We start from the raw sequence: 19,036 nt of genomic DNA on the forward strand, positions 1-19,036 counted from the left end.
GATTTTGTATATTTTTATTGTGAAAATAATTTTAAAATCCACAGCAAAGCCCACAAGGGAAGGGAGCATATCAAATCTATACCACAGGAAGACAGCTTAGATACCTCTCAACAAGCCCAGCTGAACTGAATTTCCCCAGCTAAGCACGCGTATTTTAGAAGACAAAATTACATCTTTAATAAGTAGGAAATGTCATACTTTAAAAAAAAACCTAATAGAATAAAAAAAGAAGTTCTGAACTATAAAACAGTGCATTAAAATAACCCATATGTTGTTCACACATTACCAAACTGTTGGGAGATGATTTTATTTTTGCACAGATCTAGAAGGCTCTGATGAAAGAGGGTTTTCCTTTAAGGATTGTCTGTTGTCACACTTTGGGTGCAATTCAGATCAGTGAGAGGTTTTGTCACCGCTATATTGTGGACACAGGCCCTTGCGAAGTCCTGTAATCCATTTAAAACTCATACAGTCCCACATCACTAATAAAAGCAGATTTTTTTCTGAGCATTATCTGAAGAATTTTCCAGCATCCTTTAAATAAAAAAAACTGATATAGTTAGCTTTTCTTAAGATATCCAGCATATCATCAATTCTAGGCATAGAATAAGCATCTGGCACCATGACAGCACTGAGTTTCCTATACTCAACCCAAAACCTTACAGTGTTGTCTGTCTTAGTAACAAAGACCACAGGTGATGCCCAAGAGCAGTCAGACTCTGTAATCACTCCCAGGTCCAGCATGCTCTGCATCTCTGTGCAAGTTTGCTCTTGTACCTTGCCAGTGGTACAGTACGCCCTGCTGGGAAGTGGCTGTGATCCTACAGTAACGATCTTATGAGTCAGCAAATGAGTCTTCCCTGGCTTGTTAGAAAACACTTGTCTGTGTGCTTGAAGTACAGATAACACCTCTGCCTTCTCAACTTATAGTAACTCACTGTAGTTATTGAGGCTTTCCAGAGATGAGCCAGTTTGGCATTCAGCCATCAAATCAATGAGGTTTCCTCAGTTTCCCCCTCTAAACAACAGATTATGTTTATCATGGCTTCTCTCTTGTGATCAACTTTAAATCTGTTTATATGCACCAGCTGTGTGGCAGCATTACTGTGAGGTCTTTTGCATGTATGTACATTCAGTTACCTCTTCTATCATTTCAAAAGGTCCCTTTCACGAGTTTTGCATTTTTTTCCACAGGGATAAGTAGCAACTCTCAGTCTCCTACTTCAAAGAGCATTTACAAATATATTGGTCATGCCATACCACAGGGACAGTCAGGCCAAACAAAAGGTGACTCTGAACCACTTCCAGCATGTCCTTTAACTCTTGCTTGAACCTTTGTACATATTCAGTTATAGGCTACCTTTCTGTCTCAGTATCTCCTTCCCAGAAGTCTCTGATAAGAGCTAGGAGTCCCCTCACTTTCCCTCCGTATAGAAGATCAAATGGGCCAAACTGTAGATTCTTGTGGCACTTCCTTATTAACAACAAATAGTGTAACATTTCATCCTAATCTTAGTCCCACCTGCGGGCATGCATCCTCAGATTTGATTTCAGTGTCCCACTGAACCTCTCCACCACACCATTTGTCTCTAGGTAATATGGGGCAGCTTTTAGTTGTTTTATCCCACACACAACTTCCATAAGTCACTGAACAGCTGAGACATGAAATCTGACTAATGATCTGATAAAATATTTTTAAGAAAACACACTCTGCTAAAAATAATGAAAAGGGCTTTTTGCCACAGAAACAGGCTTTGTCAATAGAGCAACTGCTTTCGGATATCGATGGCAAAATCCACTACCACTTGGATATATTTCTTCCCCCTTTGGGTGGGGTGTAGCATAGGACCCACAACGCCCATTGCTACCCTATAAAACACCTCTAGTATTACAGGCAAAGGGCAAAGAGGAACTTTCTGCAGTCCTGCAGGTCTTTTTTGACATAATTCACAAGACCTGCAATAATCTCTCCCCTCATTTTGTACTCTGGCCAGTAATTTTTTTTTTAAACGGCTCATAGATTTTCGTGGCTCTAAGTGACCAGTAAAAGGAAAATCATGTGTTAACAAAATTAATTCCCCACAGTGCTGGGCAGGCACAATCAGCCACTTCTAAGGTTTCCCAGGGATTACACTTTTCCCCATGAGCTTACTTGTACTTTCTCCATTTCTCCTCACTGGGGTTCCCTTCAGCACATATCCCCATATGCACTCTAGAGTGCAGGCTACCCTTGGTTCATCTGCAAAATGCTAGCAGCTGACAACTGGGACAGATTCTTCAGTAGCAGGGGTTAATTCCCCCTCCCCCAGTCTCAGAGGATTCTACTTTCCTTTCTATGCAGGAGCTGGCTTCAATCCCTCCCATATCTGAAAGCACTTTGCTTCCTCTTGCTCAGCTGGGGCTGTCCCCTTCTCCCACAGCTGCTCCTTTGTCTGCACAATTCTCTTCTATGGGTTACAATATTAACCGCTGTGAACATACTAAAAATATAATTTCCCACCAGCATTGCTGTGGAAGTGCTGTTTAATATCGCAACTTTCAAGGTACCTTTCAAGCCTCCTAATTGGAAATGCACCTTAGCCAGAGGTACAGCTATTTAATATTTCTCTAATGCCAGGAGCTCTACCTTCTGGTCAGGTAACTTGCCAGTTTTTCTGAATACGCTTTCCTTGACCTGAAAAATTTGTACTCCAATGTCCCTTGAGGCTACCCATTCCTTGCAATATATATTGGCAACCTTGATAAACTCCAGGTCCACTTCCTTAGGCTCAGGCCTCACAAAATTAATCAGTGGCCCCACATGTTCCTCTATGTTAATGAAAGTTGCATTAACTTGCGTTGGATGGGGTGTGAGCTGAGTTTATCTTAGGGCACTTATTTCTCATGTGCTCAGTGGAGTTACATTGGTGATACCTCCTTGGACCATTCTCCTGTACAGGTTGTGTATGATGGGGATTTCCAGCAGAGGAATGATTCTGGGGAGGTGAGCACCTGGGTTCCCAACCACTCTCTTTCTTCCCAGTGGTAAAACACGGTCCTCCCCTTTACACCAGGCTTCTGTCCCTCCTTCGGTGTCTTGTGCTCATTAGACATTTGGGCTTGTACAATAGAATCAGGCGGCAGGATGGCAACTTCCTGTAGAGAATTTAAAGATTTATTCTATATTACATCTCGGAACACATACTTAGAAAATGCTCTTGAGCAAAGAGATCAAACAATTGGTCATAGTTGTCAGCCACTTCTTCCTTTTTCTTATTGGGCCACACATTTTCTGGACATATTGACTCATGCCAGCACTCTTCCTGAGATTTGTGAATTTCAGCCTGTACAGATCAGGGTTAATTTGAAAGCTTTGCAAGACAGATTTTTAAAATTCACAATATTTCAAAGTTTTTTAAACTAGCATTTCATTAAATATGTTTTATGCTTTACCACACAACTTTGCAATCAGGGGACTCTTATCTTCTGGAACTTTATGAACCTCACATAACCTTTCAAAAGTGAAAAAATATTCTTCCATATAATCTGCTTATTTTTTGTATGCAGGGCACAACCTGTCCCTCCTGGGTGATCCTTGGATGGAGGGAGTTCCTGGGGACAGTGGGATCTGCCCGTTTGCCCATTTTGCTCTGGGCACCTCTGCCTTTGTGCCTCCCATTCCTTGGCTCTCGTGTTTGTTTCCCACTTTTGGTGTCCATGTACTTTGTCTTTCTACCCAGACAACCATTTTTATGGTTCATGCTCATCTTTTAATTTGTCATTCCCCAACCTGGCCAGCAATAACTTTATAGTTGCTTCACTGATGCTCATGTTTATGCTTTACTTTTTGTTCTATTTCCCTTATCTGAAATAAACAAACTGAAAATAATAAAATGGTAACCTTTCTTTTGACTGTTCCTAGTCTGCACAATTGAGAATCACTTAAACTGTTACACGAGTGCTTAAAGTATAAATCTCAGTTAAAATAGCAAGATGTTTAAATCCTGCATAATTATGCCACTGTCACATTTAGGGGTGCAATTCAGACCAGGGAGATGTTGTGTCACCACCTGTATTAAAATGCTTCTGCTATTGGTGGCTTCCAGCCTTCATGCACTCCATGTTCTGTAAATTGTACTACTCCGATTCAACCACTTTGAATCCAACAGCCTGCCAGAAGTTATTCCAGACACACTCTTGTCTTTATCAGACTTGGTGAATGTTAGCAGGTGACCCCAACTCACCCCCAGTCCTGAGCTTTCTCGAACTCATGTGCTCTGCAATGTCCATCCCTCTCCTGCAACATTCAGAGGCATAAAAGGTCCATTTGATCCTTTAAAGAGACAAAACCCAACAACTTGCCACATTAACTGGAGTTAACATACACTTTAAAGCAAACACAGAACTAGGTTGGGTTAGACCAGGGATCTCAAACTCAAATCACCATGAGGGCCACATGAGGACTAGTGGACCCCTTTACACAGGTCTGCAAACGTACTTTGAAATTTCAGTCAGGCAGTGTTCTTTCTCACTTATGCTTCTTTACCAGCACTATATTCTGCAACTGGAAGGTAGAGTCTTGTCTAACTCCCATTGAAATCAATGGGAAGAATGTCATTGACTTCAATGGGAGTTGGATAAGACTCATAATCAAAAGTTCTGTTGATGATGCATAAACCAGAATAGCATACAGCTCATGCTCCCCCTCCCTGCTCCTATTCCAACCCCTTCCCCAAAACCCATCCCTGCCTCTTCTCTGCCTCCTCCCCTGAGTGTGCCGCGTCCCTGCTCCTCCCCCCTCCCTCCTGTAAAATCCTAAGTGCTGCCAAACGGCTGTTCGGGGGTGGGAAGCGCTGGGAGGTAGGTGGAGGAGCGGGGACACGGCGCACAGTGGGGAGAGGAGTGGGGGAGAGAGGGAGTCATTTCCTATGGCGGGCCGCAGGAAATAGCTCCGCAGGACTGCTGCGTGTTTGAGATCCCTGGGTTAGATTAAAAGTAAAACTAGTTTACTAACAAAAGAAGACAGGATTTTAAGTGAGTTCAAGTATAAGAGATAAAGTTAGAAATGGTTACAAGCAAATAAAGGTGAACACACACATGTAAAAGTCTAAAACTTAATCTAGCAAGGTACAGGCTTTGTTCAAGATGGCTTTCCCAATTAAGTCTTCTGGCAAAATGGTGTCTGACTCCTTCCCTCCCCTTGGGATCTCCTCCAGCAGCCCAAAATGCAGGTTCCTTTGTTTTCTTAGATGAAAGACATACCTTGGGATATTCTGCCCTTTCCTTTCTAGAACAGTATGGATTCTTCTGGTTACCCCTCAAAGTAAAGTTTATTGAAGCAACGTGGAAGATGACATGGACTCTGGTGGTGAAGGAAGCTCCATGTTCTTTCTTCCTGCACTAGCGTTTGCTAAAATGTAAATTGTTTTGTTTCTTGCCATCTCCACTCTTCCCTCCCCATTAGTTTGATTGCTCTGTTTACTGTTTATGTCTAAACTGAGGTAAACCCACACTCCTTTGTTTAGGATAGAGCTTTAACACTTTTACCTGTCTGCTTTTGAACAAGTGCTAGTAACATCATTTCAGGTAATTCATAATTTTACATATACTGTTGATATTGTCAGCCATGACATTATTAACCAGTAAGTTATTAGTTTTCAAATGATACCTCACAAGGCATATTTTGTGCAAAGATTATTACAATAGTGTGTAAGGCAGGGGTGGACAAACTTTTTGGCCCTAGTGCCACATCGGAGTTGCAAAACTGTATGGAGGGCCGGTAGGGAAGGCTGTCCCTCCCCAAACAGCCTGGCCCCCACCACCTATCGGCCCCCTCACTGCCCCCCCCTCAGATCCTCTGATCTATCCAACCCTTGTCCCCTGACCACCCCCTCACGGGACCCTCCACCCTAACCGCCCCCCCGGGACCCCACCCCCTATCCAACTCCCCTTGCTCCCGTCCCCAGACTGCCCTGACCCCTATCCACACCCCCGCCCCCCTGACAGGCCCCCCGAGACTCCCACGCCTATCCAACCTCCCTGTTCCCCATCCCTTGACTGCCCTCCCGAACCTCCACCCCATTCAACCACCCTCTGCCCTGAACCTCCGCCCCATCCAACTGCTCCCTGTCCCCTGATTGCCCCCCGGAACTGTCTGCCCCTTATCCAACCTCCCCACCCCCTTACCATGCAGCTCAGAGCAGCCGGACTTGCTCACTGGAAAGCCTGGGAGGTGGGCAGGCACAAGCCGTGTTACCCGTGTGGCAGCATGGCTGGGGGGGAGGGGCTGACGGCTAGCCTCCCCAGCCAGGAGCTCAAGGGCCATGCAGGATGGTACTGCAGGCCGGATGTGGCCCACAGGCTGTAGTTTGCCCACCTCTGGTGTAAGGTGTGAATACAGAGGTGCATACGGTTACAGAGTCCCACACTCTTGGAACACTCCTGCTGCAACCTTCGAAAAAGCTCCAGTCAGAAACAGGGGTGCTTGGGTTACAAATATGTTGTCTCGCAGAAATCTGTGCTTGGGCTTGAGAACATAAGGAGCCAGAGACCCAACCCACTTCTTAATTCCTTCCAAGCACTTGTGCATCTTGTCTGAACCTCCTCTCCCCACGCTTCCGAAAATTAAAATACAAAGGGTGAAATTTTGGCCCTACTGAAGTCAAGGGCAAAAATCCCACTAATTTCACCCCATGTACGAGTCTGGTATTTCAGTTCAAACACAATTAAAAAAAAATATCTATTTTACAAGTGGGTACCAACTAAGAACTCTTCTATTTAATTATCTGTGACAGCGCTATCATTCCACAACACAACTAGGCAAGCAAACATCCTGAACAGCAGACAGCATCGTAGGAAATACAAGCCCCAGAACACTCTCTGATCTACTTTCATGCTGTAGCACTTCCAAGTAACAAGGGACATTGTGAAAGAGAGTAAATTCATTTAAGAGGTTACACTGTAAAACAGGTTAAAAGGGTCTAGCATAAAACCCAGCTGCTACCTCTTAACATGGCCCTCTTATCCATTAACTTTCACCCCACCTTTTTAATATTTTTTTCAATGCATGATCATTTGATTGCACATTCAACTCAAACATCACATTCTTTTGGAGTGCATTGTGCTTTAAGAAAATATGAAACTTTAATTAGAGAGAATGCCAAACTTGCTGGGTCACCTCTGATATGATCTGGAAAAGAGGAACCAGCAGTCCTGCTTGGCAACCTTTGATATTATACGAAAGGTATAGGAACAAATTCTTTTTCCTGCATTTCAAGAGATATTAGAACATGGCCAAGCAAATCAGTTTGCCCTCTTATAATTCAACTTTTGTGTCCAATTCAAAGCAAGTGAAATTCCCTTTACTCTCCTCACAGGAGCAACACAACCTACGAAAGTGTGCATTTCTACTATGGTTTCCATTAGAAAGTGTGCAATACTCAGGCTGAGCCCTATCTCAGGTGGTAGCAGGTTCCTATAGCTAGTCCAAGTGAGTTTAGACCTCTTTTCTGTCAATTACAGCTGTTACGATGCAAATATATTGACAGGTGGTTCTTCAGGTATGTAGCTTGAAACTATTTTTAGATATTTAAAAATAAGTACCATGATCTTGAAATGGATCTGGTAATAGCAGTGTAGTAACAAACGTAACAGTACTGGAGCCCTGCAGAAATGCACCCACTGCACATGTACTCTTTCTCCCTCTCCATTTTCTTCACCTACACTTATTGTACATGTATCCTGTAGCGGGGAACTGAAGTTACTCATTCTATCTCTGCAGTTTTGGAGCATGATGCATCACAATGCTCTGTCCTGTGAAAGTAGAATGAATTATATTGAAATTATAATTCATTAAAGAAATGCTACTTGAAGGGTTTGTTGAAATATAGTTGTCAGGAAGAGAAATATTAAGGAGTGTGAGACAATGGGTCCTCAAACTAACTTAGAGCTCCTACTGAGCTAGGAGATTGGTAAACGTTAGTATGCAAATAAGATATGTATGTATATTTGTCAGTTTCTGCTTTCATCTCTTATGTTAAATTGGCTTTGGCTTAGCCTCAGAGAGGGGCTCACATCTGGGTGCATTAGCAAAGCGCTTTGCTAATAAACAGAGTGGTCTGACAAATTATGTGAGTCCTGAATCTGATTTTGACAGTCCTTACAATTGGTAGCACCACTCCAAGGAAGGGGGTAGGACCAGGCTGCCATACTGTTGTTACTGGACATAGCTATTGCAAATTCCTCCTTGAGCTGTGGGGAATGACGTGGCTTTCCTATCACCTCTGGATTCTAGAGCCTGGCCAGTCCCAGCTCCTCAACTAACCCTGACTCAACTACACTGCTGGTCTGGTGCTGCGCCTCAGCAGGGCCCAGAGCTATCATGCAGAGATGGGAGTGTGGTCTGTGGCTTTTTGCAGTAAGGAGCAGCAGCTGCCATTAGCTAAAAGTGCAGAGTCATGTCCCATCTAAACTGTACAAAACAATAGAATATTTGGTTGTTAAGGAAGAATAACAGATCTACAGACAAACATTAAGATGTTTAAAGAAAATCTTTGCAAGATAACACTCTGTTTGGCAGAAATGCTTATCAACAGTTGCAACTGGGAAAAAAAAAATCTATAAATGCCCCTTTTTAAACCTCCAGTTGCTTCTGTCTGTTGCGTAACTAGTTTCACAACATTTGAATGGATTCTTGTGTGTAGGAAGTAATGTGCTAGTAATGGTTAAAGAATTGTTTTGCAATATTTAGTAAAAATAATTGGTTACGGTACAGATAAGCAGGACCTAAGTTTAACTATATAAACTGGGTCCCAAAAAGAAGTTATTTGAAACCTAATTCCAGGACACAGCCCAAGATCAAAGCTGCCAGAACCCTCAAATCCTGCCAACTATACTGGACACAGCCCCACATGACCCAATCCTGACTGGGCACCAGGAAAAGTTCATCTGCCATATGGGAGTGGTGAGCATTGTATGTTTAGCATGTGTATTCTGTTGATCAATTGCTAATAAATACAAGTTAAGGATATTACTGTGTAAAGACTCTTTCACTGGGAAAAGGTCCTGCCAACCCATAGAGGGATTGCTCTTGGTTGGGGGGACACTGAAGGCACTGCTGCTGCTTGGGCATTCCATGTGGCCAGCAGCACCAGCCGTTGCCCAGGTGGTCCCCACGGCCAGCTGCCAGGGCCATCAAGCAGCGGCTGCTTTGGCCGCCCCCAGGACCACTGACTAGCTGTTGCACTGGCTGCCTGGGTCTGCCTGAGCAGTAGCTGGTGTGGCTGGCCTTGGGGCCACTCCAGCAGTGCCCAGTGCGGCTGACTGCAGGGCCACCTGATCAGCTGTCTATAAGGCTGCTCCAGCAGTGGCCGGTGTGGCTATCCCTGGGGCTGCCTGAGCTGCAGGCCCCAGAGCCAGCTGCTTGGGCAGCCCTGAGGTCAGCCACATGGGCTGCTGCAGAAGTAATGGAAAGTCATGGAATCCATGACTTCCACTACCTCCATGACAGACATGCAGCCTTACCCATCAACACTGAATTTCATCTGTCATTTTGTCACTGTGTTGTGAGATCCCTTTGTAACTCTTCACACAAAACTTTGGACTTACAATATTGAGTAATTTTGTATTCTCTGCAAATTTTACCCTCACTCTTCACCTTCTTCTCCACATCATTTACGAATATGCTGAACAGCACAGGTCCCAGTATCGATCCTTGGAGGACCCGGATATTTACCTCTCTTCATTGTGAAAATGACCATTTAATCCTTCCCTTTGTTTCCTATCTTTTAACCAATTACTGATCCATGAGAGGACCGTCCTTTTATCTCATGGGAAGTGTGACATATTGAGGGTGGGGTTGATGGAGCATGGTTCAGGGGAGGGGGAAGAGCAGAGAATCTGAGGGGGCTAATGGTCATAGAGGGGACAGTGCAGCATTATTATCATCATAGGCATACCCTGAGGTTCAGAAAATGACAAGGCCAAGCTGCCCGAGCATAGTTTTTCAAGGTGCCGGAGGGTAACGTCATCTTAGATTTCACATGCCTGAGTGCTCTGGGTAATAGATAAACAACAGACCTGGGTAATAGATAAACAACCAATGAGGGATGCCAAGTCTTGGGATAATGCATTTACAGCAATTTGCCCTACCTACTAGGCAGCTGCTTTTCGATAGATCAGTTGCTGTATTTACTGGGTAGTCTTCAGGCTCAACCTTGCATATAGCATACTTCTAGCTTTCATGTGGCCAAGCACAGGTCACTATAAGTGTGTGCATCCTACAGTGAGAGATGTAAACCACAGTATAGCACATCTTATATATCTGCCTCTGTGCCTGACCTAAAGGATGCAAATTTATTACAGTCCCCACCCGTGCACATAACACGTACAGATCAGCAGGTTACAGGGACACAATCTTCAAGTCAGCCTAAGCTGAAAAAAATAATTTCTGGTTAGTCTTGCTACCTTGGCTTCTTTCTATTTTAAATTAATCAAATGCACCTGAGCTCTTTATATACACTTTCTTTTAGTGCTACTGTTAAAAAAAAAAAAAAGACAAACCTTTTCCCCCTCTGCCTACCAACATCTGGTCTACATTGAAGAGTTCAAACAACTTGATATAGAAAAAAAAAAACCCACACCCTTGGCTGACACAGCTATGCTGTCAACTCCCCTGTACAGACACAGATGGAAGAGCACTTAGGGAGACTGTGTTTCTACACCCTTCTGTCCGTGCACGCTGTGCCTACAGACCAGGGCTTTGTTGAGATGTTTGTCATCTATTCTGCTTTTCTCACACATATTCTTCATTTTTTCAGACCTAGGACAGGAGGGAGACCCTTATAGTAAATCTCAATCAAACACAGCAGAGCCAGCCTGACCCTAGGAACAGCAACGATGGTGGCAGACAGAGAGAAGAGGTTTCTGGTCCTTTTGGACGGTCTGCTGCTTATTACTTGGCCAGCTAGACACGGTCACGTGCTTGTTAACGTCATGCCGCCTGGCTCTGCCCATCTCCAGGTGTGTTACACGCACGCCCAGGCGACGGCACACGGGCCTCTGGCTAGGACACGCCAGGCGGAGTCTGCCGGGGGAGCAGGAACAGGTGCCCATCGCACGCCGCTATTACCTACCCCACCTCACAATGAGCCAGGGCTGAGCGGCCCGGCGACTGCAGCGCCGAGGAGGCGCGTTCCGCAGGCAACAAGGAGGCAGCGCCCAGCGCCCGCCGGGCACGAGTGCCCCCTTCACGCCTCAGGAACCCGACAACTAACCGCTGCCCGACACCACCTGCGGCTGCGGAACCGGGGCCCGGGCGGAACTAGCGCGGGTGGGGGTGGGGGGGAGCGGGCTACGCGCACCTCGTCGCTGTCCCTGCTCGCGGAACGGCTCGTGCCGGCCGGGGCTTGGCGGGTCTGGAGGTTGCGGCGGGCGCCCAGGCACCGCGGAGCGAGGAATCCGCGTCCCGGCCCGCCTCGCTAAGGTCGCCCCCCTGGTTACGCACGCGACACGCTAGCCGAGGGGCGGGGCACTTCAGCGACCCCAGAACCCCAGAACGGCGGTTTGACTGGCCCTTCCCCCACGCCCATCAATCACTTCCGGGTCAGCAGGGGACAGGTTTCCTCCCGGGGGTCGCAAGAGTCAGGGGGCGAGGCCGGAGCCAGCCCCGCTCACTGGTTGGGACGATGTGAGCAGGGCCTGGCCTGCTGGCGGTACCCGGGCGCGGGACGCGCCCTCGTGGCAGGACGCGCGGGCAGAGCTGCTGCCCCGCCCGGGAGGGGGTAGGGGGTAGGCGGCTAGTCCAGCGGGGCGTCCCGTGCGAGGACCCGTCATCCACCTGCTCCCCGCTGACCGGCTGGGGGCAGCAGCTGGCCCTGGGCCAACCCCCTCCCCTCCTTTCAGCAGACATCGGGCGTTGTGCGCCCCCCGCGACAGCTGTCCGGATGAGCGACATGGCAACAGCCTCGCTTTCGATGAGCCTCTCTGCCCCTCCCCCAGCCCCTGCGCATCTTCCTCGGAGGGCGTAGCCGCCCCCCACCGCCGCCCCGGGCTGCACCTAGGGGGCTGCAGGGCAGTGCGGAGGTGTTTGGGCAGAGCTGGAAGAGGAAACTAAGGACAATGCCTGTGTCCTGCTCTGGCAGTGCTTCCAGTCCCCTCTCCCCCCCATAAGCTTGGCATTGACCCTCCCCAGCTGCCTGCTCTTCCGCGTCCAGCTCTGGTACAAAGCATCTCTCCTTCTTTACCCTTTGCAGCTAAGGGAGGACGCAGCCTTTCATTTCTGACAGACGAAAGCCACGTGAGAGGGAGCAGATATTACCGTCGTTAGCAGGAGCTAGCAGCCCAGATAGATTGTACAATTTTTTTCTGTAGTGTCAGGCAATGAATGGCCTGTGATCAATTGTCACTCTCTTTGTACAGAAAATGTTTGTGTACTTATGGGGATACCTGTATAGTAACTTCTTCCGGTTTTGGCTGAAATGGATCTTGAGGCTGCTCACTGGAAAATGTGAATTACAGCGTATCTGTGGTGGCTCAAAGGAAGGTTCACAACGGACGCTAAAGATAGGTAATAAAGAATGTAATCTTTTAAAAAGTACATTAGAGCTTGCAACTGGTCAGCCAGTTCCTCTTGCAGTTAGGTTTGGTAACAGTTAATCTGTGTCACAGCAGTTTGAAGGCATACCTAAAGCATTGTTGGTTTCACATCAGGTCCAACTAGGGAAAAAAGGTCTAAATCATCGATACTGTACTCCTATTGGCAGACTCAAGGGTTACATGGGCCTTAGATTCCTCTACTATGTTCATTGCTGGAATTGCAACTATAGGTCTTCTAGAAGCATTTTGACAAAGCATGGTAAGAAAGCTGACACCCTTCCTGTGTTGTGTCTGTTTTGTAACTTGTTTCCTGTATTGCCTGCTAGGCCAATGCCTTTCTCGGGGACTCTAAATTTACTTTAAAAGCAAAGCGCATCATACTGTATATAAACTATAAATGCTTTTACTGAAGCTTTAATTATAAAAAAAATATAAAGGTCTAAAAGATATATTTTCCTTTCCCTGCTAACCAAGGGAAATATAGTCCGCTTAAAAAAACGAGCTAAATGGCGTTACACCTTCTGCTGAGTCTCTGGCCAATTTTTTTCTTTTTACCATCACAGTTTCCTATTTAAAGCAAAAAAAATTGTTTTCTTTGAAAGACCCACACAAACATAGAAATTAATTATAAAGGGGAAATACTGAAAATGACGACACACAAAGTGATGTCAAATGCAATATATACATCTAAAATAAGTATTTTCTCTTACTGGTAAGTCAATCTTGGTTGCCGTTGTAGCAATAGTAGGAAAATGTATGAAGTATGATGATCTTTTGAAGTTTACTGTTCCTTTAAACTCCTGTTAGTATAAATGACTTATTTTAATGCTCTTGGAAAGATATTCCTAAATACACAACAGCTATATTTTCACCAAGAACCCTTTTCTCTTTCAAACTGGCACCTCATCTTTCCAGGCTGTTAAACTGAGGTTGTAATGAAGTAAATTTAAAAACCACAAGACTATTCAGATTGCTATATTCATAAAGATGGTGATAGATTTACATCATGCAAAAGGTTTTCAATTCAGTAGTGTTGTCAATGATGTAACTCGTCAAAAGTTTGAATTCAATATATAAAACAGTTGTAGTGATCTAATTATTTGTCTTGTATTACAGAGTACTCATTGGGATTATCAAAGAGTAAGGTAGGATTTGATGGAGATAACACATTATAACCAGAAAACCAATTTTTAGAGACAAATATGCCCTTAAAGGAATACTTACTTGTAGAATTTGATAGCTTTCAGAGTCTTTTGGGTGTGTATTCATAACAGAATATGTGCTGGAGTAAAATTTTCTCTCACTGTTTTTCTGTTAAAGTTTTATACAGAATAATGCTCAATATGCTCAGTGTTATCCATATTTCCACTCTCATTCAGAAATATATGTAAAATTGAATAGATTATTTGAATAGGAAAAAATTAGTCTAATTCCTAATATAATTTTTGTCATGGTATCAAAGCATCGGTGATCTGCACAGCAAAAATGAAGCTATTAGGTAGGACAGGATAAATGCGATTTGCAGACTAAAAATCTTTTGTAGAAAATGGAAATGTGATATGTAATCCTTTCAATGCTAGATGTATACCATTATGCTATGCTGTCATGTGGTCATGCTGTATAATTGAGGCAAATGGAATATGAATACATACTTGGCTGTTCAGCAGTATGTCACAAGTTCATTTTACTTTTGATATGTTCAGCACCAGTTAAAGGGATACTGTTAAAGTTTTAGATCATCAGATTTGCTTATCTTAAACTAAATTTTTTTCTTTGTAGATATGAAGATGAGTGACTGTTCTTTTCTGTCTAATCACTGCCAAGTGGTACTGAAAGAGAATTTTTGTGACTGCCACATAAATAAATTGTTGTTGTTATGATAGAGCACATTGAGTGGGTTCTACAAGAGGTCTTGATTATGATTTTAATATCTTAAATGTATAGAGTATCTTACCCCAAAATGACAGGTTTCAGAGTAGCAGCCGTGTTAGTCTGTATCCGAAAAAGGTGCATCCGATGAAGTGAGCTGTAGCTCATGAAAGCTTATGCTCAAATAAATTTATTAGTCTCTAAGGTGCCACAAATACTCCTTTTCTTTTTACCCCAAAATGGTTTCCCTTTGTGTGTCTGTGTGTGTATTACGAATCCCATCTCACATTATTGAAATGTAGCTGTTCAGGAATGGAATGAAAACTATTTTATGACTGCATAGTGCCACTAAGAGATTGGTATAATATAGCTGTCTGTAATATCCAACAATGACATTGTAGCATCTTGTGTTTTCTGTTGTGGCTGTATACGCCAATCTGTGAGGCACAAGGTTGCGAACAGATGTCACATAGGGATGTGTAAGCTCCCTCTGAAAACTTGGCATGATGCATGGTCCTTTTTTCCCCAATCATAGAATCGTAGGACTGGAGGAGACCTCAAGGGGTTCTCTAGTTCAGTCCCCTGCACTCATGGCAGGGTTAAGTACTATCTAGACCATCCCTGACAGGTGTTTGTCTAACCTGCTCTTAAACGTCTCCTATGATGGAGATTCCACAACCCCCCTTCGCAATTTATTCCAGTGCTTAACCACCCTGACAGGTTTTTCCTGATGTTCAACCTAAACCCCCCTTGCCGCAATTTAAACCCATTACTTTTTGTCCTGTCCTTAGAGGTTAAGGAGAACAGTTTTTCTCCCTCCTCCTTGTAACAACCTTTTATGTACTTAAACTGTTGTCATGTCCCCCCTCAGTCATCTCTTGTCCAGACTAAACAAACCCAATTTTTTCAATCTTCCCTGATAGGTCATGTTTTCTAGAGTTTTAATCATTTTTGTTGCTCTTCTCTGGACTCTCTCCAATTTGTCCACATCTTTCCTGAAATGTGATGCCCAGAACTGGACACAATACTCCAGCTGAGGCCTAATCAGTGCGGAGTAAAGCGGAAGAATGACTTCTTGTGTTTTGCTTACAACACTCCTGCTAATACATCCCAGTATGATGTTCACTTTTTTTGCAACAGTGTTACATTGTTGATTCATATTTAGCTTGTGATCCACGATGACCCCCAGATCCTTTTCTGCAGACTCCTTCCTAGGCAGTCATTTCCCGTTTTGTATATGTGCAACTGATTGTTCCTTCCTCAGGGGAGTACTTTGCATTTGTCCCTATTGAATTTCATCCTATTTACTTCAGGCCGTTTTTCCAGTTTGTCCAGATCATTTTGAATTTTAATCCTATCCTCCAAAGTACTTGCAACCCCTCCCAGCTTGGTATTGTCCACAAACTTTATAAGTGTACTCTCTATGCCATTATCTAAATCATTGATGAAGATATTGAACAGAACCGGACCCAGCACTGATTCCTGCGGGTCCCCACTCGATATGCCCTTCCAGTTTGACTGTGAACCACTGATAACTACTGTCTGGGAACAGTTTTCCAACAAGTTATGCAACCACCTTATAGTAGGTCCAGGTAGGTAGTATTTCCCTAGTTTGTTTATGAGAAGGTAATGCAAGACCATATCAAAACCTTACTAAAGTCAAGATATACCACATCTACTGCTTCCCCACTATCCACAAGGCTTATTAGCCTGTCAAAGAAAGATATTAGGTTAATTTCACATGATTTGTTCTTGACAAATCTAGGCTGACAGTTACTTATCACCTTATCTTCCAGATGTTTACAAATTGATTGCTTAATTATTTGCTCCATTATCTTTCCAGGTACTGAAGTTAAGCAGACTGGTCTGTAATTCCCCAGGTTGTCCTTATTTCCCTTTTTATAGAGGGACGCTATATTTGACCTTTTCCCGCTCTGGAATCTCTCCTGTCTTACATGACTTTTCAAAGATAAATCGCTAATGGCTCAGATACCTCCTCAGTCAGCTCATTGAGTATTCTACGATGTATTTCATCAGGCCTTGCTGACTTGAAGACACCTAACTTGTCTAAGTAATTTAAACTTTTTCTTTCCCTATTTTTGCCTCTGATCCTATCTCATTTTCACTATGTTAGATGTCCAGTTGCTACTAACCTTGTGCATCTTTCTCAAAGTGATTAATAGATTCAAAAGCCAGAAGGGACTATTGTGATCAGCTAGACTGACCTCTTGTATAATAGACCATAGAACTTCCCCAAAATAATTCCTAGAGTATATTTTTTAGAAAAACATCTAACTTGATTTGAAAATTGCCAGTGTTGGAGAATCCACTATGATCTTGGGTAAATTGTTCCAAGGTCAATACCGTCATTGTTAAAAATTTACACCTTATTTCCAATCTGAATTTGTCTAGCTTCAATTTCTAGCCATTGGATTTCTCTGCTAGATTGAAGAGACCATTATTAAATACTTGTTCCCCGTGTAGGTACTTAGACTGTAATCAAGTCACTCTCCCAACCTTCTTTTTGTTAAGCTATAGAGAGCTCTTTGAGTCTGTTGCTGTGAGGCATGCTTTCTAATCTTTTAATCATTCTTGTGGCTCTTCTCCAAACCCTTTCCAGTTTATCAAGGACTAATGCATCCAAAGCCTTCTTTGCCACAGCATTTCACTGGGAGCTAATGTTCAGCTGATTATCCACAGCAACCCCCAAATCTTTTTCAGAGTCGCTGCTTCTTAGGATAGAGTTCCCCCATCCTGTAAGTGTGACCTTCAGGTATTTACAGCGTTTATTGGTATGTGATCTCTATTCATGTTGGTCTTTGGCTGTGTCTTTGAAGTTATCAACATTTATGCCGCATAAGTTAATATTCTGCTTATGGGTAACTTTAAAGTATTTACATTCACCGTCCTTCCTGTACTTTCCAAGTTTCAGCTAACCATAAGTGACTTTTTTGGAGACTCTATCATCCTCCTTTCTGATAACAATCTGTCCATCTGAGTTGAGCTTTGATAACTATTGTCTTGATGCAGGTTGTTTTTGCTCTTTCAAGGACGTTAATGTGTATGTTAAGGCCTCTGTCTCAACCTATTTGTTGTTACTAGCAGCAAATGTGCCACACTTTTCCAGAATGAAGATATTAACCTAGGTCCTGGAATTTGTCTTGGACTTTGGTTAATATCTTCACTCCGGAAAAGTATGGCATGCTGTTAGTAACAACATAGTCAAGGCCTCTGTCTCATCCTAACACTGGCATCTCACTTCCAATAGTACACTTGCTCCTTATGATGATGTGTTAGTTCATTATTGAATTGGAGGAAGAATGTCACTGAGAATTAGCTTGCTCCTCAATAATCCCATTGACTTCAGTAGGACTAAGTAAGTGGAGTAAGGTACTATTTAGCATGTTGAAGGGTATCAGAATCTAGGTTATAGTGAATTTCCAATACAACTTCTCTCCGGATCTAAGTTTGCCTTTGAGGATTCTCCTCCAAAAATTATCAGGCCTGACACTAGTTATCTTGAGATCACAGTCCAGGATGCATGTTTTTTAATTACTGTATTTTACCAGCTGACTGAAAAAGAAAGAATGAAACCATCCTCATTCTTTCACAGGCAAAGCAAGCACACTTAAGGACTTACCACAAAATGTATTTACCTTGACAAATGTCCCATATTTTTTCATTTTTAAAAGATGCAAATGCAATGGGCATAAACAGACTAGTAAATAATAAGAACAAAATTGATGTTATGTTTTGTATTCATTGTTTGACTTACGTTCACTTCTTAGGTATTAAGACATGCTATACATGTTGGTGAAGCTGAAGTGGAAAAATGTGTCATGGGTATAATGAAAGAAAAGAAGATTAATATACAGAAGGATACAGGGTATGTTGTTTGCTACTGTTACACAGGTACCTCTAAGTGGACCACATCATTTTGCCTTTTATAACATTGTATAGGTATATGACGAGAAAGATGATTATTTTAGGAATCACCTAATCTGATCTTGTTATTTGGGGAATACAGTATGTACATCATACTTTGCAATTCACTTTTAAGGATTTAAGATGTATATATGAGGAGACTGCATATGACGTGGTGTGGTATAAAGGTTTTATTGGCATGAGTTTGGGATAACTGCATTACTCACAGTTGGCCAACCCCAATTAAATTGTACTGGTCATCTCAATCAGATCTTTACCATATCATCACATATCCTGTATGACCTATATTACATACTGTTGTTTTAGAGAGTTCATTTAAAAAAAAAAAAGCTTGTTAGATCAGTTTCTTTTGTGTCTCTCCACCTGTAACTGTATAGGCCTTGAAGAGGGAAAAGTATAACTAGTTTAAAACAATTCTAAAAATGATCTTTCTCTCTACATAAAAGCCATCCACAGTTTCAAAGTTTGGGATATCTTCTGACCTTTGAAATCTAGAAGCAAGTGTGACATTTAATGTTGGAAAGCTGCGGTTTTCCCCTTTTCCAGAGATGCAATGTTCCCATTTCCAGCTGTGCAGCATTGAAGTATTGCCCTTAGACTTGTCACTGGAGCTGGATGAAATATTACCCATTCTGGAGTTTAGACTAGT

General features: G+C 43.3%; 1 protein-coding gene and 1 long non-coding RNA gene across 5 annotated transcripts in view; one reads left to right on the forward strand and one right to left on the reverse strand.

Moving 5' to 3' along the window:
• LOC125635410 (uncharacterized) lies at positions 1-11,568 on the reverse strand. 2 transcript variants are annotated; one of them, XR_007356263.2, is made up of 3 exons: positions 11,340-11,568; positions 4,224-4,312; positions 1-3,135 (listed from the first exon to the last, which is right to left on the reverse strand). It is a non-coding gene; the product is annotated as an uncharacterized LOC125635410 (long non-coding RNA). The 2 variants fall into 2 exon arrangements; XR_012668094.1 differs by lacking the exon at positions 11,340-11,568 and adding an exon at positions 6,166-10,122 and having other exon boundaries at positions 4,224-5,389.
• Positions 10,953-19,036, forward strand: part of ELMOD2 (ELMO domain containing 2) — a 17,674-nt gene continuing 9,590 nt past the window's right edge. The window contains exons 1-4 of one of the 3 annotated variants that reach the window (XM_048847080.2): positions 10,953-11,083; positions 12,397-12,544; positions 13,690-13,718; positions 18,231-18,328. In XM_048847080.2, coding sequence (XP_048703037.1) covers positions 12,400-12,544; positions 13,690-13,718; positions 18,231-18,328 — 272 coding nt within the window. In that variant the 5' untranslated portion in view covers positions 10,953-11,083; positions 12,397-12,399. Of the gene's footprint in view, positions 11,084-11,583; positions 11,767-12,396; positions 12,545-13,689; positions 13,719-18,230; positions 18,329-19,036 lie in introns of those variants that run through there. The other 2 variants (XM_048847081.2, XM_048847079.2) reach the window with 2 other exon arrangements.

The sequence above is a fragment of the Caretta caretta genome, chromosome 4 (assembly GCF_965140235.1).
Source record: "Caretta caretta isolate rCarCar2 chromosome 4, rCarCar1.hap1, whole genome shotgun sequence".
NCBI classification, from domain to species: domain Eukaryota; kingdom Metazoa; phylum Chordata; order Testudines; family Cheloniidae; genus Caretta; species Caretta caretta.